The sequence below is a fragment of the Vulpes vulpes genome, chromosome 2 (genome assembly GCF_048418805.1).
Source record: "Vulpes vulpes isolate BD-2025 chromosome 2, VulVul3, whole genome shotgun sequence".
Taxonomy (NCBI): domain Eukaryota; kingdom Metazoa; phylum Chordata; class Mammalia; order Carnivora; family Canidae; genus Vulpes; species Vulpes vulpes.
In genome coordinates this window covers 138,911,400-138,933,585 of record NC_132781.1, presented here as the reverse complement: position 1 = coordinate 138,933,585, position 22,186 = coordinate 138,911,400, and the positions used below count along the sequence as shown (strand labels likewise).

The 22,186-nt window shown below is 55.2% G+C and overlaps 1 protein-coding gene across 1 annotated transcript in view; it reads left to right on the top strand.

The window, feature by feature from the left end:
* CPNE2 (copine 2) overlaps nucleotides 1-21,922 on the top strand; it is a 45,825-nt gene extending 23,903 nt beyond the window's left edge. The window contains exons 9-16 of the mRNA XM_072750172.1: nucleotides 500-586; nucleotides 1,938-1,997; nucleotides 3,843-3,976; nucleotides 6,081-6,135; nucleotides 11,013-11,064; nucleotides 12,467-12,600; nucleotides 19,799-20,035; nucleotides 21,364-21,922. Of these exons, the coding sequence (XP_072606273.1) occupies nucleotides 500-586; nucleotides 1,938-1,997; nucleotides 3,843-3,976; nucleotides 6,081-6,135; nucleotides 11,013-11,064; nucleotides 12,467-12,600; nucleotides 19,799-20,035; nucleotides 21,364-21,471 (867 nt within the window). The 3' untranslated portion in view covers nucleotides 21,472-21,922. The remainder of the gene's footprint in view (nucleotides 1-499; nucleotides 587-1,937; nucleotides 1,998-3,842; nucleotides 3,977-6,080; nucleotides 6,136-11,012; nucleotides 11,065-12,466; nucleotides 12,601-19,798; nucleotides 20,036-21,363) is intronic.
* The last annotated feature ends 264 nt before the right edge of the window (nucleotides 21,923-22,186 follow it).

Here is a 22,186-nt window from a genome sequence, read left to right as displayed (position 1 = left end):
GACACAGGCTTAGGATTGGGCAGACTGGGGCCCAGATCCCACCTCTCTGGCTCTGTGGCCCTAATTAAGCAAGACTTCCGATTCCTCTGAGCCTATTTCCCCATCTGCCCAGTGGGACAGAGGAAGAGAGTGGGAGTCACATGAGATGATACTGGGGAAGGGCCTAGCACATGGTTAGCACTCAAGAGCTGTCCACTTAACTCAGCTCAAGAAGCCGGGCCCTGGGTGATGGTTCCGGGTATAGGAGTGGACATGATGTAGACGAGTCATCATCTGGGGTGGGGGGCAGATGCAGGTCCTCCTATGTCAGGCAAGCACAGCTTGGTGTGAGCTTGAAGTCACAGGAACCTTTTCTGGGTGTGGACATCCAGGAAGGCTTCCTGGAAGAGGCATGCTGCCCTCCAGTCAGCACTATGGAGGGGATCCTGGGGTCCAGGGTAGGGTCGGCCCCCATGGAAGGCCCGGGCTGAGCTTCTCTTTCTCTTCTCATGTTGTCCAGCTGGAGTTTGAGTGCATCAACCCCAAGAAGCAAAGGAAGAAGAAGAACTATAAAAACTCAGGCATCATTATCCTGTGCTCCTGCAAGGTGAGCCAGCAGGGTAGGCCCAGGCAGGGGCCTGGTTGGGGGTCACGCAGGGAGCTGTCACCACCGAAGGGATGGACAGAGCACTGGGTTTGGAGCCAGCAAGGCCTGGGTTCAAATCCTGGTTCTGCCATGTCCTGGCTTTGGGATCTTCTGAGCTTGACCTCTCTGGGCCTCGGTCTCCTCATCTGTAGAATGGGGATGTTCACAAGGTAAACCATGTGGCGGGTTCATCTCATATCACATTCCTGGGATGTAAGGAGCTCTGGGAGGGCACAAGATGACCTTCCAGGGCCTCTCCTCAGGGAAAGGAACCTGCTTCCCATGCTGGCAGCTTGCCCGTCACATGTCCGGCACCCCGGGGGCAGACGGACGCCCAGCAGGGGCCCTGCAACATCACTGAGGTGACTCCCGTGGTAGAGCTGGGGCCTCTGAGTCCCGGAAAGGGAGTGAGGGTCACACGAGCAGTGGCCAGGGCCGCCCTGGGTATCCGGCAGCCCGTCGTCTGCTGGAATCGGGCAGGATGTTAAGGCAATGAGAGCCCTGGCCGCCGGGCCTGAAGGTGCCCAGTGAGTCCTGGCACCCTCCCTGTGCCTCTGCGTCCTGGTCTGGAGGTCCTGCTGTCTGGCGGGGCTTCTATGACTGCTCGTTTAGTGTGGGACAGCGCAGAAGTGCTGGGTGAAAGCTAAGCCATCAGGTGGCAGCATCTTAGTGTGCAGTCCTTGAAAGTTTCTGGAACTTCTGTCATAGTCCCCTGCAGGATTTTTGCCACCTGCCTCACTTATTCCTTTTTTGTGATCAGCCCTTCTTTCCCCCATCCTTGGTTTTTTTCTCTTAGGTACGTTTATTTTGAAAGGAAACCCCCTTATAACTCCACCAAACTGGAAGGCCAGTACCCTTGGCCCAAAGGAGCAGAGACCATCACAACAAACGCGGGGTTTTAGCAGCTTTATTAATGTATAGCGGAAGCCCTTGAGCTGGCCGCCTCTGCTCGGAGTGCAGGGCCAGGGCTGGAGCGGGCCTAGGGACTGAACAGCAACACTGAGACTGTCTCTGCCATGTCGTTGGTGGATACAACTGACACCAGGCCCTGGGACCTGCTGGGAGACAGTGCATGCACGCGCGTGTGCGTGTGTGAGACCCACTGGACTGTTGCTCTGAGTGCTTTGTTACAAAGAGAGTGGGGCTTGGTCATAATCAGACTGGGGCTTCCCTTGGCCTCCTTGACTCGACTAAGGTTTCAGGGCCCAGAGCAATCAGTTCCCCAGAGGTCATTCCTGGGGACTGTGGGCAGGTAGAGGGCCAGCCATCCGGCGCAGGGCAGGCACCCACCGACTCCGCTGACTCCTTCCAGATAAACCGGGACTACTCCTTCCTTGACTACATCCTGGGAGGTTGCCAGCTCATGTTCACGGTAAGGCTCTCCCCGCCCCGTGCAAGGATCCTCCCTAGGGGCCCGGGCCACTACTGCAGTACAGGGGTTCGGGACCAACTTCGGGAAGGGCTCCTCTGTGTCTGGCCCAGGGGAGAGGGCACAGGGTGCTGAGCCTAGTCGGGGCGTGGCTGCCTGCCCCCAGCAGATTGCTGGCTACAGCTCTGCAGAAAGCCAGATTCCCCCCTGCTGGTCAGACGGCCCTCCTGTCTCCTCTGCTGCCATCCTGTTTGCTCACTCAGTTCCATCCACAAGGGTGCTCACTGTCCCTCCAGGATTCCAAGCTCCTTTGCATCTGCTTTGTCTGGAATGCACCTTCTGGAAACCTCTCATGGCTGCTGCCCTGCCATCCTTCGGGCCATGGCATAGAGGTCTCCTCAGGGAGACCTCCCCTGGTGCCTCCTGTTTCTCCTTATCACTTCTCCTACTTTGCGATCTTCAGGACACTTGCCACTCTGAAATTATTTAAATATCTTTCTCTTGTCCCTGTTTGTCTTCTGGGTGCAGAAGACTGTGAGTGCCCCAAGTGTGAGGACTTGTTTCTGTGCCAACCTCAGCCAAACACTCAGTGCCTGGCACATAGTGGGTGTTCAATAAATGAATTGTCCCTCTGCCTGTGGCCTGGAGTGTGTGCCCCACAGACTTGTCCCATTCATCTGGTCTTATGCGTCCTCACCTGAAGGGGACCTCCACCCCGGGGGGAAAACCTGCTGGGGTCCCATGCTCTGCCCACCTCTCTGCCTTGCCTCACCACTCTCTGCCACGACATCTAGATCCCATGGGACTGGAGGTCCTCTGTAGGACTATATGGAGTCAGGAGACTGGCCTTGTTGATGTCTAACCCCACTGGTCATCATGACCCCCTCACTCTGAGAGACTGAGCTCTCCTATTCCTCGTGTGTATGCATATTCAACAATGGATACTGAGCACCTCCTCTGTGCCAGACTCACCCCACGAAGACCAGTTTCCAAGGTGGTCATCTGTCTCCCTAGATCCCTGAGAGAGAGCAGATCACCCCTATGGAGCACCTTCTCTGGTGCTCTGTGCCTCACCCTAGACCTGGCTCCAGGGGCCTGTGTCTTGCCTACAGTGAGCACCCACTCTGGGCAGATAGGCATGGCCTACCAGGCAGCCCCAGATCTCGGCCTCTTGGGGATCTGAGGGACAATAGGGAAGTGGCTTGGGGTGGGATAAGGTGTCTGGAAAGGATTCATTGGAGCAGCGACATCTGAATTGGGCCTGAATGATAGAGGAGAATTAGATAGGGAGAAAAGATTGCCTGGCTCTTTAGGTAGAGGCAACCTCATGACAAAGACCTAGACATTGGGGATCCTTGGGTGGCTTAGCAGTTTGGCACCTGCCTCCAGCCCAGGGCATGGTCCTGGAGTCCTGGGATTGAGTCCCACATCAGGCTTCCTGCATAGAGCCTGCTTCTCCTCTGTCTGTATCTCTGCCTCTCTCTCTCTCTGTGTCTCTCATGAATAAATAAATAAAATCTTAAAAAAAAAAAAGACCTAGAAATGGAGACAGATGAGTGTGTAGGTTTGACAACGAGGGGGACAAAGAAATTTGGGACTGCAAGTTGACTTTGTATCACAGCTGGGCAATAGATTTTATGCTCAGGCAGTAGGGAGCCACAGATGGCATTAGAGGCAAAGGAGTGACACAATCAGTTTCCAGGTTTCAGACCATCTTATGGAAGCGTGGGTTGACATGGGGAGATGAGTGGCTTCCCATGTCCCATCAGTCTCTTTGTTCCCTGAGGAGGAGATCAGGAGCTGGAGTCTCTGGCCAACTGGGTGGCCTTTTCTCCCCCCACTCTACAGGTTGGGATAGACTTCACAGCCTCCAATGGGAATCCCCTCGACCCTTCCTCTTTGCACTATATCAACCCTATGGGCACCAACGAATATCTGTCGGCCATCTGGGCTGTCGGGCAGATCATTCAGGACTATGACAGGTAAGCTTGGGGAGGGACTCTAGAGGTCAGTTCCAGTTCCATCCAACTGGGAAGCTCACCTTGTCAGAGCTGAAAGAAGGGTCCCAAAGATTCTCAAACTGGGAATGGCCAACACATGGTATACATACCTTATTGCCCCTTCCAACACCTGTGGCAGGCATTGCTAGTCAACTGCTGACCTCTTCCCTACCGAACCCTGGATCCACACTGGAATCCTTCTCCACGATACACCAAGTAGCCAGTAAGAAAAGGAATCAAGATAGAAAATGAAACTTGTTTACCTTTGTTGCAGCTTTCCCTTTTAGAGCTGGAAAAATGTAGGTGTGGGATGGAGGTAGAGAATGTATCCAAAGTCACACAGATCAGGGGCCTAGTACCCAGCCATTCTGATTCCTGGGCCCAACACCTAGTGACCTAATAGTCTCACTCCTGCTGGGAATTTGGAAGGAGCAGCCAGCAGGTGTGGGCCCTCTTCCCATGACCATGCTTCCTGGAGATCTTTGGGTTAAGGCAGGGGCAGTGGAAAGTCAGTGAAGGAAGGCTGTATAGGGGGTGTGGCCTCGAAGGATCAGAAGTCACTTGAAGGTTATGGTGTTATAGCCACAGGTGGTGTTCGTTGGGACCTCCAGGCTAAAAGGTGGAATGGTCAGGAGGCCAAGACACAGGAAACAGGGGTAGGAAGGTACAGGTGCCAGAGATTTGGCAGGAGCAGCAGCAGGGTCCGGAATCCTGTGCACACTTGGCCTCCCTAGGAGAGGCTGCCTGAGACCAGGGTCTGACTTCCAGGGTTAAATGCGTGGCTATGATCTCCAGCCACATTAAGAAAAGTATGGCACATAGAGCAAGGGAGGTGAAAGTCCCCATCTGCACAGGTGGGTGGAGGAGCCTGCTGTTGCTGCTCTGGAGTCCTCTGTATCCAGCTTCCCACTCAGTCCCTTTACTGAGCCTTCTCGTGGACATTCAGACTTAGCAAGGAAGACCCTAGTGAGTGCTGGGCACCTGCCCCAGTCCGACTCCTCCAATACCCTTCCCCATCTCAGTGAGAGGCACCACTTCTCACCCAAAACCCTGCACTTTATCCTTCCCTCATATCCCCTGTTCTTTCAGCAAATCCTTTCAAAACAGTCTTGAGTCTGGCCCTTTCTCCCACCGCCACTGTTACCAGCCTGTAAACCACCATACCCTCCTGTCCAGATCACTTCAGTAGCTCCTCACTGGTCTCTCTGCGTCTGTCCTAGCAGCTGGCAGTGTGTCTTCCACACAACAGCCAGGGGATTTCTCAATATATATACACCTCCAGTGAATGAACAGGTGAGACACGATCCCCATCCTTAGGGAGTTCACCCTCGAGGAGGAAGACTGGGAAAAGTCACTGGAGTTCTGAGAGGCCAGTTTACCTGTAACGCAGGAGCTACAAGAGCACCAAAGAGAAGGATTCTCAGGTCTCGGAAATCCACAGAGAGAAGGAGCTGTTTGAATTGGGCCTTAGAGGATGAGTAGGAGTTTACCACTGCTGGGGACAGGAAGTTCAAGGGGAGGCACAACATGATTGAAATTGCAGCAGGAGGGTGCCCTGTGTGTTTGGGGCACAGCTAGTGGTCCGTGGCCAGGGCTGGGGCAGTGGGGCTTGAGGGAGGCCCGATGGAAGCAGATGAGAGTAGTAGGCTCTAGAGCTGGGTGATGAAGGGTCTTGAAGCTATGCCAGGGTTCTCAGGAGAATTTTTCCCAGCCATAAAAAGAAGGTTGAGAGAGATAGTACCTTTCCATAACGACTGTGGTTTAGCGAATGCCCAAGGTCCCAGTTTGGGAAGGATCTAGAAGATGCACCCAGACCCACTGGTTAGAAGTGCTATGATTGATTAGCCATGTCTGCCACAGATGTAGATGGGGGTCAAGCCTCACTGGCCAGGTGCTCAGAGGTGGTGTGAGCTCAGTACCTCATTCACACAGAGCTCTTTCTAGAGGTGCTGAGCTTTTCCTTCTGTTCTTGGAGGGGTGTGAGGCAGGGTGGGCCCAGCCCTGGGTGGGGGCTGGGAGGGGTGAGGATGGACCGGTGAGGCCTCTGTCCCTCTCATGGTGGTTTTCTTCTCCTTTCTCTGATTAGTGATAAGATGTTTCCAGCTCTGGGCTTTGGGGCCCAGTTACCCCCAGACTGGAAGGTGAGTGGAGCTGGATTCTTTCCTTTTGGTCAAGATGGGATTTGTGTGTTATATGGCCTCTCTTGGGTCTACTTTGGAAGGGACTTGGGGTCCAGCCTCCCTGCCTTCTCTGCATTTACCCCAAACCCACACTCATTTCTCAGCCTGAACCTCACGTAGGCACTGGGGCCAGAAAAATGAGCGGGACAGTTATGGTCTCTGTCCCCTGGTACTCAAGTCAGGTGGGGAGGACAAGTAGGATGCCAGATTTGGCAAACAAAAATCCAGGACACCAGGGAAGCTTGAATTGCAGATAAACACATTTCTGGAGTATGTCCTAAATATTATACTGGGACATATGTATACTAAAATGTTATCTGTTGTTTCCCTGGACTTCAGATATTAATGGGGCATCCTGTATTCTGTCTGGCAACCCCAAAGATAGGCAGGATCATCATTGCTGATATGAGGCAGCATGGGCCTGGGAGGAGCCCAGAGGAGGGCCTCAGTCCGGCCTGGTGGTAGCAAGGAAGACTTACTGGAGGAGGCAAGGTCTAAGTCAAGATAGGAAGGGAAAGGAGGAGTTTGCTGAGTGACTGGAGGTGGTAATGGGGCAGAGAGGGTGTTCAGAGCAGAGAACCTGTGCAAAGCCTGGGAGGAGGAGGGACAGAGCGAGGTGGAGCAACAGAAAAGGTGGGCATGTGGCCTCTCTAGAAATGATGGAGAGAGACAGAGCTAGCCAGGAAGCCAGCCATACAAGGCGTCAGATGCATGTTAAACAGCAATGGGCAGCCACTGCAGGGTCCACATGGGGTGTTATCAGCCGTTTGGCATTTTGAAGGCCCACTCTGGCTGCTGAGTGAGGGATTGGCTGGGTGCCAATGGGCAGGATAGAGAGATGATGAGAAGGAATGAGGTCCATTTTATGGGTGAAAAAACAGAGGCTCAGGTGAGTTGCCCAAGGCCGTGTTTACATCAGGGAGCCCTGGATTCCAGCTGGGCAAATGGACTCTTAAGTTTATTCTCCGAATCTGCTGCCTCTCCAGTGAGAAGCCTGGGGATGTTGTGAGCACAGAGGGCTCAGCTTGTGCCCCTTCTTGTCTGCCCTGCTGTGCCACGTGCTGTTGCCAGAGTGAGCATTTTCCTCCCATCCTCTCTGGGTGGTGGTGTGGGGCGGGGTACGATCTTCACCTCGAATTTTAGGGAGAGGCTCTGTGGCCTGCTAGCCATCGAGGGGTGGGGGCAGGATCCTGCAGGACCAAAGCTGGGCCTCCGGGCAGACAGTGATGCTGCAGGGGGCGGGGCAGGCTGGCGCGGCCAGGCCCAGCTTGAGCCCGTTGCTAGGACACTGGCCAGCTTGAAAGAACCCTGGCTGAATGAGATGTTTTCTCACTCAAAAGCCTCCTTGGAAATGTCACAGGGCAACTCTGGGGAGGCTTGGGCTTGCCAGGCTGGAGTGCCCGGTAGTGACAGGAGGGATGCCAGAGCCAGGCTGTGCGAGGGCAGATGGTACATCCCACCTCCCCTGTCAGGCCTGGCGCCTCCCAGCCCCTTATCTCCCTTCCATTCTGACTTGCCTTACTCCTGCCACTTGAACCTTCTTTCATTCATTCCCGCCTCAGGGCCTTTGCACATGGCCTTCCCCTGGCCTGTTGCTCCTTTTCACTTTTTTCCCCACTATAGAGGTCAAGAGGTCATTCCCTCTGGGAGGCCTTCCCTGAGGGAGCTCATATGGGGCCCCACCTCCTGTCCCAGGCACTGTCCTCACAGAGCTTATGGTCACCTCTGTATGTGTGGGTTTGCTGGTTTGTCGCCTCCCTCCAGAGCTTAACAGTCCAGGAGGGCCCCAGCTCCTGGCACACACTAGATGTGCACTACTTGTTTGCTGACAGAGTGAATTTGGGGCTTAGCAGCCTGAGGAGACAGAAATGCTGGTTCTGAGGATGAGAAACTGGAAGGAACATACGACTCAGCTGCTTGCCCTTGGGACCTTCATTCCACCCTAGTGCTGGGCTGGGTGCACCCAAAGAAGACCCCTGCCCTGGACAGTGGCTGAGGGACTTAGAAAGCTTTTCCCTGAGATGGCATGAAGCCTTGTTCATTTATAATGAGCCAGAGTTCATCAGATGAGGCAGGAGGAAGGGCCCATGCAAAGGTCTGGGGTGGCAGAGAGCATAGACTCCCCACTGTACAGATGGGGTAACTGAGACTTGGAGGGGACAGTCCCTCTGGGATCCCTGCAGCTCTCTTTCTCATGCTCTGCCCCCGCCAGGGCCCCAGGGAGCAGTGTCTTAGTAACCCACTGCCCAGGGGTCAGGCTAGGTGGACACAGCACTGATTATCAGAAGGCAGCAGGGAGTCCCAGGGCAAAGACTGTGGCCAGCAGGTCCCCAGGGGCCCCTAATCTGGCTTACGGCCTCCAGGAAACTTGTCCTATTAACTGGCATTTCCTAGGCCAACCAGGGTGGTGAGTGTGGGAGGGGGCTGGGCTGCTAGAGCGGCATGCACTTGTCTCCCAGATCTGGTCCTGGCTCTCTGCTGTGGCTCACTCATGTCACCTGGGCATTCCCTGACCTCTTCTGAGCCTCTTTCCACCTGTGAAGTGGAGCTGCTGGAGTAGGTGACCCGAGAGGACCTCTGGGCTGGATGGGTGACCTTTACAGCCCCATCCACTTGGACCACCAGGCCCTCCCACAAAGGAAGTGAGGGGTGGGAGGGAGGAATGAAGAGGTTGGTGGCCCAGAAAGCAGAATATTCCTCCATTCTTATCAGGAAGGGGTTTTCCCCCTTGGTCTCTAAAATCTCCTAAAATCTGATTTTTGCAGGAAGTCATTGGCCCAGGGAGGCCTGTTTCCTTGGCAACCATTTTGCTCTCTCAACCCCTCTGTATAAGCCCCCCCCTTAATCTCTATAGAGGCTCATGGGGTTGCCATGGCAATGAGGACCTCCAGCCCCCCAGCTGGAGCCTAGACTTGGGACAGAGTGAAGAGAGCCCCAGGCAGGGAGAGGACCCCAAAGGGACAGCAGAGGACTGGCTCTATGCCAGCCCTTAGGGCAGAGGGAGCAAAGAACAGAAAAGCTGTTCTCTCCCCTGAACAGGGAAGGCTCTTCTTAGGCCACCTGCCCCCCACATAGGGCCTTGCTGGGGTGAATTGCCTAAGCTGAGTTTCACCCCTCTTGGCCCAGGAGGGCTCAGCAAGGCCAGGACTCCAACTCCCTCTCAAGACATGAGGGACTCAGGTCTTAGGCCTGTTCTTCTGTATGGTGTTGGCACCCAGTTTCCCCTCTCTGGGTCTCAGTTTGTTTACTTGTTGAATGAGCACATTAGACTTGCTGGGGCCTTCCAGCACTCACGTTGTCGTGTCTCAGAGCTAAAGAGTCTGTCTGGGAGTGTCTGTGCTCAGACAAAAGCTCTCGCCTGGCAGATATGTCCCTAGATCTCTTTGTCTTCCTAATTTAAAACCTGTGGGAGAGTGTTAGAAGATGGAGGAGGGTCAGTAAATATCCTCCAGCCTGAGAAGGTGCTTTCAGACCAAAAAACCCATGGAGCAAGCCACTCCATACCGTTTACACAGTTCACTTCAGGGTAACTTACTGTGGTGGGCTCTCCGGGCAGCATACAGCCATTCCCCATCCAGGCAGGATGGCCAGCCACAACACCACGCAGGGGGCATGGTGGTGAGCTCACAGGGTAGTTCTCTAGGGCGGCACCCTCTGTGTGCTCACCATCCCTACTGGTTAGCTGAAGTAGGGCCTCAGAACAGGCCCGCCTGCATTCCCACATGGGCATACATTAACCTCCATGGGGCCTAGAACACATAGCCCCCAGGTAGGTCATTGTGCAGACGCAGACACAATGGGAGTCGTTGTCAGCACTCCTATGGAGAGGAACACCTTCTGAGGTTATTGGGTTCAGGGAAGGGGGCTCAGGAGGCAGCCTGACCTCAGTTCTGGTCCCAACTTTGTCCTTGGGTAAATGTAAAATGCTGGGAACATTCTAGACCATTCTGTGTCTCCATTTCATCATCGGGAAATGGGGTAGTAAGAGGCCTTTCGCCACTGAGTCATTGCCAGGAGTGAGGTGATGCCTGCAAAGCTCTGAATGTGGTGTGTGGCATGCAGGAGGGAAAGGGGCTCAGTGGGGATTTTGGCTGAGACCGCAGTGGAGGGAGAGTGGGGACACCCCCATCTGAGCTCTGACCCCCTAAGGCCGCAGGTTCTGCAGCCACCACACTCCTGCTGCAGCCCTGAACCGTGTCTGGTTATTATTCCTCTGTGCTCCCAGGTCCGGGAGGGCGCTGGATGATCCACAGGGCTGGGATCTAGGTCTGGAGGCAGAGAAACAGAATGAGTCCCCAGGGGACCAGCACTAGCCTTCTCTGCCCTCCCCTCCACCCTGCCCTCTGGCCCCATGATGGTTCCTGATCCCCACCCAGTCCAGCCGAGCAGGTTGTCCGCTAACCCCCAGTTTGGCTCACTGGCATAACATGGGCTCCTCTGCTGGCACTCGTGCTAACTATGAAGTTAGGGAAAGCACTTGGGGCCCAAAAAAGTGGAACCTCAGTGATAGCATGTGACAAAAGGGCAGTCCACTTGGACTCCCCCCAGGGCTCTCTCTGTCCCACTTCTGGACTCTCTTAGTAGGGCAAGGAGGCAAGGCAGCCATCATGCCCCAGAAGAGATTGGGGCGATGTGCACCTAATTACAAAGTGAGAGTAGTCAGGCAGGCATCTCTGCAGGCATCAGGCAGGTGGCTCCGCCCCCGCAGTGGAGGTGAAAGCAAAGCAGGTGTGGGGGGGGCGGGGGGGTTGCCGATCAATAGCCTTGGCCTGGGATGGGGCCTGGGCCCAGGTTTGGGGCCAGAAGGCTACCAGCCCAGCATTTTCTCTACATTTCAGGTCTCCCATGAGTTTGCCATCAACTTCAACCCCACAAATCCCTTCTGCTCAGGTGAGTGCCAAGCCTAACTCTATCTGCCCTGGGTGGAGGGAGGGGCAGAGTAAAGGTTTTGTCTCCCACCATCCCCTCCCCCTTATGCTTGCTCATGACAGGTAGGGAAGAGCTGGAGGTTGGAGTCAGGTGAGCCTGGATTCAGCACCAGCTGCTGCCCTTTCCTGGCTGTGTGACCTTGGAGGGATCACTGCACCTCTCTGGGCCTTTGCCTTGTCACCTAACCCAGGGAGTGTGATACCTGCTTAGCTCATCTCACTGGGTTGGCTAGGTGAGAATTAAGGGAAGTGTGGACAGGAAGCCCTGTGTAGAACAGGAGGAGGTAAGGGCAGCAAATTATATACTTGTCTCTCACCTCCCACCTGCCCTTGCCGGGAGGGCCCAGCCCTGCCCCACCCTTCTCCTCTTGTCTTCCACAAGGAGCCTTGGCACCCAAGGACTGAGGGTTGCCAGTGTGAGGGTTGGGGGAGAAAGGGGCAGGCAGTGAGTGCGGTACCTGTGCTTACTCCTGCCCCTTCGGCCTCAGAGGACTTCTGAGCCCCCTGAATCAGTTAAGAAACTATTGGAGGAGGAAGGAGGCTCCAGATGGATATGGAAGAGGGTGGACCCTGCCATCGTGAGACCCCAGCCTAGGATTTGGCTTGGATATAGCATCTGCCTTCCCTGGGGATTCCCAAAGCTGGGTCTGGTTTGTACTTAGAAGGGAAATGCATCAAGTCACCGACTTGGGAATGATGTTGTGACTCAGAAGCCATGGGCTTCTGTTGGCTAGAAACATAGCCCTGTACTACTCCTGGGCTCTCTAGTTTGGAGCAGGTCTCTAGACACTGTGTCCGAAATCAGGGTAACCAACCTCCTTTCCAGCCAGAGGCCTCCTGGATAGGACCACAGGGCTGTGGGATATTCTTAGGCTCATAATGATGGCCATTTACAGAGCACCTACTATGTGCAGGGGCTGTGCAAGCATCTCTGTTCCCCCACTGAGGAATCCTCAGCAAAAGCCATAGCATGTCCAGAATAGGCCTCAAGATGCCTGGCTGCCAAGTCCCTTCTCTGGGAAGAGCCCGTTAGGCCCTCTCCTGCCAACCGCCCAAGAGTGAAGATGATCAGTCCTACTGACAAGGAAACAGGCTCAGAAAGATTAAAGAGCTTGCCTCAGGTCCCACAGCTGAAAAGTAACAAAGTGGGATTCGAACTCAGGTCTGCCTGGCTCCATATTCAGGGCCCTTTGCTTTATGCCATCTTGGCCCTGCCCTCTGGGAGCTTCCAGTCTCATGGGACCCACACTGGCCACTGTAGTAGTATTGGGGGCCAGCGGGAATAGAGGTAGGTCTGCAGATGGGATGAGGGTGGGTGAAGGGTCAGCGGGCACCAGGCTGATGTAGTTCTGTCCCCGAGGCAGGTGTGGACGGCATCGCCCAGGCGTACTCGGCTTGTCTGCCCCACATCCGCTTCTATGGGCCCACCAACTTCTCTCCCATCGTCAACCACGTGGCCCGGTTTGCGGCCCAGGCCACACAGCAGCAGACGGCCACGGTGAGTAGGCCCCCAAGAGTGTGAATGTGCAGGAGACGGCTGGGCCCTCCTTGGGGCCAGACTGAGTCCGTCCCTACTCCACCCACCCCCTTGGGGCTGGTGAGCTGGGTAATTCTGCCTTCCCTGCCTCAGTTTACCCACAGATATGGTAAGGGGATTGGACCAAGCTCAACTTGATGGGTCCTGGCTCTCTGGAGCACAGACGTGACAAAGACACAGTGACTCCGTTCATGCGTAATAGGAAATTATGCTGTGATCACTGGGACGCACGCCCCTGGGCAAGGGTATTCCTTATTCCCAGGGTACATGGAAACCAAGGGATGGTGGTCCCTGTAGCCCTAGAGCTGACCCTCTGGGCCACTGTCTGGCCCTAGCCCAGTGCCCGGCAGGAGGCCCTGGCTACTGTGTGGCATCTGTACCAGGGTCCTCTCTCTGCCCTCTAGCTCCCGGCCTAATGTCAAGGTTGGGGTCCCCAGGGGTCACCTTGTCCACTTCCCCCACTTGACTGTGCACATGAGTTGGGAGGTTGTCTCCCCCTGCCCTAAGAATGGTGCCATGAGCAGCCCTTCCCAGGCCATGTCCCCAGTCCCACTCATCAGCGTCAAGCCAAGGCTGGAGTAACTGGATTTGCAGAACCTGGGCTGCCACCAGGGAGACCTAGATCTGCCTCCTGCCTGGCCCTTCCCCCAGGAGGCCTTCATAAGCCTCTCCCCTCTCTGGGCTTCCCTCTGGGAAATGAAGAGCCACTACATGTGCTCAAGTCCCTTCTAGACTGTCCCTTTCGTTCTACTTCCAAAAGGTCATCTCGACTTGTCCCTCTCATTGCCAAGGGCACTGGCTTCTGTCACTGGATACACTCTCACACTGTGGTCCCTATAAGCCCCTCTCTGCCTGGGGTTCTTTTAAGGGCACATGCCTGAGCCTGCCACTCCCTAGGCCCTCCCTCCCTCCCTCCCCTCCTACCCACCTTCCCCTCCCCCACCTTCCTCCCCTTATGATCCTACCACCAACCTTGTTCCTGCCTCTCAAACACATAAGCTTGTTCCCCTCACAGAGCCTTTGCCCAGCTGACTCTGCCTGGCTGGTTCCACCCATTCCTCGGTGTCCCCTCAGATGCCACCAGCCCACCCCTATGAGGTTAATCTCCCCCTTTCTGTTTATTCTCCTCTGGACTCTGAGGATGGCAGCAGCCATCCATTGTGTGTCTCCCTATGACTCTCAGCCCCACTGGCTGGGCCACTGTCCCGTGTTTGCCATCATCTGGCCTGTGACAGATGCTCAGCATGCCTGGAGATGGATAAATCTGTTGGCCCTGCCATGGACTGTGTGCTGTGCAAGGCTCAGGAGGCAGGAGGAGGTGACTCAGCCAGGGCCTCCCCCACAGGGAAAGGGACCTGGTCCCACTGGGACCACCAGAGGAGTGAGACACTGACCTCGTTACTAGGGAGGCAGAGAGGTTGGCTTCTGGGAGTGGTGGCAAACACGGAGGAGGTAGAGGTTAAGAGAAGAAAAGAGGACACCAGGGCTGGCCTGGGACAGGGTGGGGGTGGCAGGACAGCAGGACATGGTCTAGTTGTTTGGGAGGCAGAAAGAGGCTCTCAGGCTGCCAGGGTTTGAATTCTGTCCCCACCCCTTCCTCACTGTGACTTGGGTAAATCATGTAACTTCACTGAGCCCCCATTCCCTTGTTTATATGATTGGAATACTCATAAGACCTACTTTGAGGAGAGAGTGTTCAGGTTAGACAAGATTGGGTAATGCTGCACCGAGAGAGAACTAGAGAGGATGAGGAAGGACGGCAGAGTGGCCTGCAGAGGCCAGGGAGGGCAGGAAGGAGGTCTGCGTGTAAGAGTTGGGGGAGAACAGGTGTCCCAGGCTCCTCTGCCTCTAAGGGCAGGATCTGCTCTAGTGCCAGCCCTGCCTGGCCACTGGGACTGAGGGTGTGAAACAAGCCCCCCTTCTGCCCTGGACCTATTTCCTTTATGAAATGGGAGAAGGGAAGCCCCCCCACCCAGGGTGCTGTGAGGATCTGGGGCAACCTGAATGGGACAGCAAACAGGGAAAGGCCCAGGAGGGGCTACTCTTTAATTTCTAGGGAGCGGGTGCAGGGTGAGAACTGCTTGGGGGTCAGTTGAGAGGCAGGCCCCGGGCTTGCACCATCAGGGTACCTGTGGTCAGTTAGCCAGGCCATTATCCCGCCCAGCCTATTTTCCGCCTGAGCCAGCTTTGACAGGGATGGGAAACAAAGGCCTGCATTCTTGTTTAAAAGGAAGAAACATGGTGTGGTAGCAGGAATGAAGCCAGTGTCCTTGCCAGGCAGAGCCAGGGTAGGACAGGGCAGGAGCTGTGGTGCGGGGAGGAAGGTGCCTGCGCCCACTAGGTGTGCAGGGGGCTGGGCCCGGGGCAAGGCCAGGAGGGGTAGCTTTGTGTTCTGGGGAGAGACTGCTGAGGACTCCCCAGAGCGGGGAACTTGGCCTTTCTGTGCCCAGCCGTGATCCTCTCAGTGGCCCAGCCACTTGTAGTTGGCTCCCCGGTGATCTTGAAGCAAGGATTTGGTGCTTTCAGTGCCCCAGCTACTTTTGTCCAGACCTGGGCCTTCCAACCTGGGAAGGCAGCCCACTCGGGGCATCTCCCTCCCCCCGTGTGTGACTTGAGCCACCTACCAGAAGGAGTGGGGACAGAGTCTCTCAGCCCCTCGCCCTGATGTCTGAACGGACAGATCCCTTCGCCTCTGGCTTACTCTACCCCACATCTCACCATGCACCAAAAGTGGCATTGCCTGATGGTTCACCCTCTAGCTCGAGGCCCATCAACCCTGTTGAGACCCCAGCTCCTCCACTGCCTGGCTATGTGACCCAAGGTAGGTTGCTGAAGCTCTCTGAACCTGTTTCCTCACCCGCACCGTAGAGGTGCTGGACCAGTAGCTGCCTTCTAGAAACAGGATTCCACCAGCTTAGCACGGGAATTGCTCAGCACGGTGCCTGGCACACAGGGAGCACTCGGTAAGTGTGGGTAGCTGAATCTTCTAGGGCCGCCTCTGGATGACACTGGGCACACTGAGACCCAAGGCAAAGAGAAATAATTTGTGGATTAACTGCTGCTTTTAGACAGCCACGTGGGGTGGCGGGGAGCAGCACTTGGTGTGGCTTCACCTTTCCTACCCCCAGACATCTGCACACACATGTACTCCCACGAACAGGAACTGGAGAGCAGGTGGCGGGAGGCATCGCTCTAGGCAGGCCTGCACTCTCCTGTTCATGCACACAACCCATCTTTCCGGAGCATATTTCTGTGCTGTGCTGGGAAGGCCATGCTGCACGGCCCCTGCCCTCCCAGGGTCTGCAGTCTAGGGGGGGAGCCTGGCCTGGAAACAGCAGCTGTGACTCAAGGCAATTGAACCCGTGGGGACAGAGGTCCAGTATCCTAACGGTGGCTCCTAATACAGAGGGCTCAGGGAAGGCTTCTTGGAAAGTGGTGTTCTAGGCTGGGACGTGGAGGATGCTTAAGAGTTAGCTACGTAAAAAGTGTGTGTGCACATGTGTGTGTGTCTGTCTGTCTCTCTGTCTGTGGAGTGCTCCAGGAAGAGAGAACAGCATATGCAAACACCAGGAGGCATGGTGTTAAGACATAAGAAGTGGTGATGTTAGAGGGATGAGTGCAGTAGGGGAGGACCAGCTACCACAGGGCCTTGGAAGGAGGAACCTGGATTTTCTCTTGAGGGCCATGGGGAGCCACTGAGGCTATTAGGAGGTTGAGAAGGAGCTAGGGGACCCCCATCCTTCCCTTTGCCCCATAAGCCCTGGGTCTCACTGTCCATGGCCCATTCCTAGTTGGCTACCTAGGTGTCTGGTGCCCAGTGGAGGGGGAGCTGGGACAAAGCACCTTGGGAATTTCTTCCCACCCCAAGATCTTTGACAGCCAACTTCCAGAAATAAGCCAGGGAGCAGCTTCCCCAGACTGCTTGAACTGTTGTGGTTGATTTCTTATAAATCTGATCACATGCTAAATGCTTTAGGGGAAGTAGCTATTTGCCATCCCAGAAGCCTGAAGAACCTCTGGGTAGAGACAAAAGATACTCCATCCTTGAGCTGGGTTGGGTGCTTCAATTTTCAGTTGGACCTGATGGTGACTGGCTGTGTTTCTGGAGCAGGGACAGGGTGCCAGACCTGAGAGATGCAGAAGAGGGTGCAAGGGGCTGCCTTGAGGAGCACTCAGGGTGTGTGGGGGGCAGAGGAGTATCCAGAGGAGACCTCCCCAGGGGTTCATGCTGACAGGGGAGGCAGAGCTTGAGGCTGGGAAGGGCCTTCCACCTGCTTGAGACAGAGATGTAGATGCTCAGATGGATCTTGGAGCTGTGGCTGGAAGGGTATGCCAGGCAGGAGGAAGGGAACCAAGAAGGGTGTGGATGTGTGAAAGTTTGAGGGCAGGGGAGACCAGGGTTGTCTGTGGGGACAACAGAGCCTTTCCCACCTCCTCCTGCCCAATTCTGCCCTTCATTCTCCTCGTCCATAGCTCCCTCCCATTTCTGTCTTGGGGTTGGGGGGGTGCTGCAGTGGAATGTAGAGGCTCCTGGACAACCTTGGCTCTGTCTGGGGTGGGCGAGAAGTACAGGACTTGTTAGCTGCATGTCCATTGCCAAGGCTAGCCCAGCTGGGCAGAAGCTGATATCGGGCACATGGTCGCGGGTATTGTGGCTGACTGCACAGGAGTGAGGGTTAATGTCCAGTGCTGTGGCTCTGGCTCTTTCTGGGCTTCTGAGACATTTGGGCTGACAATGAGGCAAGAGGGCGTGGAAAGCTCCTGCATACCAGGGTTCATTATTCGAGAGGCCAGGCCACAAGAGGGGGGTAACAGAGGGAGGACACTGTGGAAAGAGCCCCAGCTTTGGAGTCAGCCAAGCTTTTGTTTGAATCTTAGACTGTATCGGTTCCCAGCAAGTCACTGAATCCCATCTCAGCCCATTTCCTCATTTCTAAAACAGGAATCACAGCGTGAGGATAGCAGGAGGGTCTATGCATTGTAGTGTGTAGTGAGACACTTTATCACCCTGTCGGCTGGTGCCTGAGGTCCTGCAGGAACCCAGACCTGTGTATGCCCACCTCCCTGGGAAGAAGGCTCCAAGGCCTGGGGGAACCCAGGCCTGAGGCTCTAATCCCCTCGATGTGTGGCTGACTCACAGAGGAGAACTAAGAGGGCTGCATGGGGGTGGGGGGGTGGGGGTGGGGAGGACATCCCACCCCAAGTGGGGAACCTGTTGACTATACCAGGCATTCTCTCCCTCCTCCTTGCCAGGACCTTCAGTGCCTTCCCTCCTGCCAGCTTAGGTGCCCTGGAAATCCTGCCCTGGACTTTCTGGCGGGATGGAAGTGCAGTTAGAGAGCCGCTTTTGGAAGGGATGGTAGAATGATGGTGGGCTGTGGGGGAGCCAAGGGTATAGATAGGCCTATAAGGCCCCCCAACCACAGGAAGGGGGGCTGACAGCCACTGTCCTCCACTGCAGGGATCCAGGCTGCCATCTCCATAGCAACAGGTATCCCCAGCACTGAGGGCTTGGTCTCTTAAAGACACAGTGCAGGAGGTGCTACACTGCCACTCCTGCTGGGAGCAGAGGGGTTAGGATGGCAGGTCTGGGCCTCCAAGCAGCTCACCTGCTCCTTCCATGGCTGTGTGGGGACAAACAGAAGACCAGGGCATCCTAGGGGGCTGAACTTATAGCCTCTGTATGTTCCCCAGGGAGCAAATGGCTTTGCTGGGTGAGAAGGTGGCCAGGTGCTGACCTAGGTCTGGCTTGGTTCTGCCCTCCAAGACCTTGACTGGTTTGGGCCCCTCTTTCCCCTTTTTTTTTATTTTTTAAATTTTAAGATTTATTTATTTATTCATGAGAGACACACAGAGAGAGAGAGAGAGAGGCAGACACACAGGCAGAGGGAGAAGCAGGCTCCATGCAGGGAGCCCGACGTGGGACTCGATCCTGAGTCTCCAGGATCAGGCCCTGGGCTGAAGGCAGCGCTAAACCGCTGAGCCACCGAGCTGCCCACCCTCTTTCCTCTTTTGAGACCCAGAAAATCACTAGAAGGCAAACACCTCAATATTAGGGCCATGTAGGGCTTTCTGTTTACTGATGGGGAAAACTACATTCAAAAAGGGAACCAAAGGGTGCTAAGGACAGAACTGAGTTGACACTAAGGCCTCGGCCTGCTTGGAATGTGGGGGCCTCCACCCAGACCATCCCCTGAGCCTTCCTGAACCTCATGTGCCCACCCTGCCCTGTTCACAGTTTCTGCTATGGCTGTGCATCCCCAGGCTAATTATTCAGTATTTTTAGTAATTTGATAAAGAAACCGTAGAGCCCACTGTAAGTGAAAAGTTACCACTTGCCATATATACAGAGTAATGGTAAAAATAAACACAGCAGACTGTCTGGTACTGAAGTCTAGCTAGACTGTGGTCCCCTGAAGCTCTGTGCTTCCCACCTGTGAATAAGGAGGGTGAGCAAATGATAGGCCTTAAAGGCAGACTAGAACCGAACAGAGACTCTGTCCTGGGTACACTTTGTGCAGAACTAGTACTGTGACTCGATGCTGTGTGACTCCAAGTCCACTAAACCGGCAGCAGAATCCTACAGTCCCAGAAGCACTGGCCTGGTGACCAGCAGGCTATCTGAGGCCCGCTGTGCTGACAGGGAAGGAGCAGGTTGTAGGTATTTGTGTGTGGGTGGAGCAGAGAAGGGGAGGCTGGTCCCCGAGTCATCCGGAACATGCCTCCTTCCCCAGCTGTGGGCCTGACTGCCGGGAATGCACTTAACCACCAGGTCACAGAGAGCTGCCATGAGGCAGGCATGTCCTAAGGGGTACAGCAACTCTCACCTTGCAGATGCAGAAGCCGAGACATGACAACTTCAGTCAGTTGCCCAGAGTCCCACAGCACAATGCCTGGCAGGGCTGGGCCTGGAGTTCAGGACTCTGAGCTGCAGAGTCTGAGCTAACAGCCAGGGCAGGAGGAAGAGAGCAGTTTGTGCTTGGGCTGTGACCAGGCCAGGGTTTAGCCTGTAAGGGTGGGGTGCTGAGGGGGAGGGGACTGGGATTTGGTTACAGCTGGGAAGAGGAGTGGCCTTCCTCCCAAGGGTCAGGGTGTTTTGGGGGAGGCGGGGGAAGGGGGACCAGAGGCTTCAGAGCACCTGGCTGTGTCCTCTCCACAGCAATATTTTATCCTCCTCATCATCACGGATGGCGTCATCAGTGACATGGAGGAGACGCGCCACGCCGTGGTGCAGGCTTCCAAGCTGCCCATGTCCATCATCATCGTGGGCGTAGGCAACGCCGACTTCGCCGCCATGGAGTTCCTAGATGGGGACAGCCGCACACTGCGCTCCCACACAGGGGAGGAGGCAGCCCGTGACATTGTGCAGTTTGTGCCCTTCCGAGAGTTCCGTAATGTGAGTGTGGGCCCGGTCTGGGAAGGGGGTGCTTGGGGGACCCCAGTGACTATAGCTAATAAAGATGAAAGTCTGCCTGAGGCTCCTCTATACTCTGCTCCATTGACTGTGTGCTGCCTGAGAGCCTGCCCCCAGATGAGGCCCTATGACCATGTGAGCACTGGCTTCAGCAAGCTCATGGAACCCAGGGAGTAGTGCTCAATCCAGAATGGGGCTTCAGGACAGGGTTTCATGGAGGCCCTGCCCTCCAACGGAGGTTCTGAACCAGAAGTTGGAGTTATCCATGTGGGGCAAAGCATTCCAGGCAGACTGGCAGATGGGTGGGGGTGGGGTGGGGGGGTGCGGGACATGGGACGTGTTGCTGAGAGCAAAGACCCAATGGTGAGAGAGGCTTTCATGATAGTCACACCTCAACCAGTCTCCTTCACAGATAGGAAACAAGGCCCGTCTTAGGATCCGCAGACACTGGTGGTCCCACCTTGCCCCTGGAGGTGGCTCTGGGCCTATCTGCAGGTGACCCCAGGGGTGCCCACAGGTCATAGCCCTGGCATCTGGGCCCACCAGGATCCCAGAGGGAGCAGTCTTAAAGGCCACCCCTGTACTGTCACCCAGGGGGCCCAACTCTTATTTAACCAGAAGCTTACTGCATGGCCTTGGGCAAGTCCCTGACCTCTCCAGACCTTGGCTTCCTTGGCCATGAGGCCTCTGGGGGTTCTGTGGCTCAGATCCTACAAGCCAGTCCTAGGAAGAACTTATCACTTAGTTTTATACCCATTGGTGCTCACAACTCTGCCCGGTGCCCTCTGAGTTTGCCTGAGACGGTCCAACTCCTTCCTCTGGAGCCTTAGCTTCCTGAGGACAGATGCCAGGCCTCAGCACTGCCATTCATGCCCAGGACACTGAGCACCTCCCCACAGCTAGCCTGTGGCTGAGCATTCAGCAGTGAGCCAGACAGTCCTGGCCCATTTATACAGGCTGAGAAGGTGCTCAGAAAATGTCTGCCAGGTGAGTAGGCTGTGCCACTCCTCTCCACTATCTCTTTCCCTGAAAAGCCTCCCACAGACCAGTTCATCCTAAAATGTGATTCCCGAGCCTCTCAAAGTGCTCATTGTAGGAGTTAACTTCACGTAAAGGAAAACACTGCTTGTAGTGGAATTTCAGGCCCCGGGCTGAGACAAGGGACACGAATTATAAACAGCCGTGGTCCTCAGCCCTGATTTTGTCCCTTGGGGACACCTTCTCTCACTGCTGTCTGGGCATGGTGCCCCTTGCTACTTTCTTCCAGTAACTTCCTCTCTTCCCTCTCTACCTCACCCTCGGCCCTGCAGGCAGCAAAAGAGACCTTGGCCAAAGCTGTGCTGGCGGAACTGCCTCAACAAGTTGTGCAGTATTTCAAGCATAAAAACCTGCCCCCCACCAACTCGGAGCCCGCCTGAGCACCAGCCTGTGCCCAGCAGCAGCATGCCGGCTGGGCCTCCCGCCCTCTCCAGGAACGTGCACGCTCACCCTGCTTCCTCGTGGGTGGCCTTTTTTTTAACCGATCCACATTTTTATTTTTTACAACCAGACCTCCACCCCCAACTTCCCCCAGCCCAGCTGGGCTTCCTTTGTTGGAGTCGACTGATGATGCTTCCGGGCCAAACTGGCTTCCTCCCTACCCTTAAGTATTGAATGTACTTTGTATAATTTTAGTGGAATTATTGTTATTAAAGAGAAAATTTTTACAATCTTAACTGGCTTTTTCCAAGTAATTAGCTGCAGACCCTGAAAGATGCGTGTCCCCAGTGTATACATTGTGTCATTGCCTGCACCTACTTCCTGCTGTTTTTTATACTGTGACTGTGTTCTATTTGTTATACTCAGGGTAATAAAGCAGTTTCAGATGTCCCTGTGTCAGCTCCTTCCTTGGCCGGGACCTGATGGGCTCACTGATCTGGAGAAGGAAACCTAAAAACCTCTTTCCCCTAGCAAGTTGGTGCAATCGTTTCTACCTGGGGGCACTTGTTCCCTGCAAACAATAATGGCTGTTAAACGGGCACAAACTTGGCACAATGCACATGCTCAATAGGTATTTGTGGATGGATAAAATTCCCCAAGCCACCACCAGCAACTGTAGCCCCTGCAGAGCCTACACCAGTCCTGGAGTCCTCA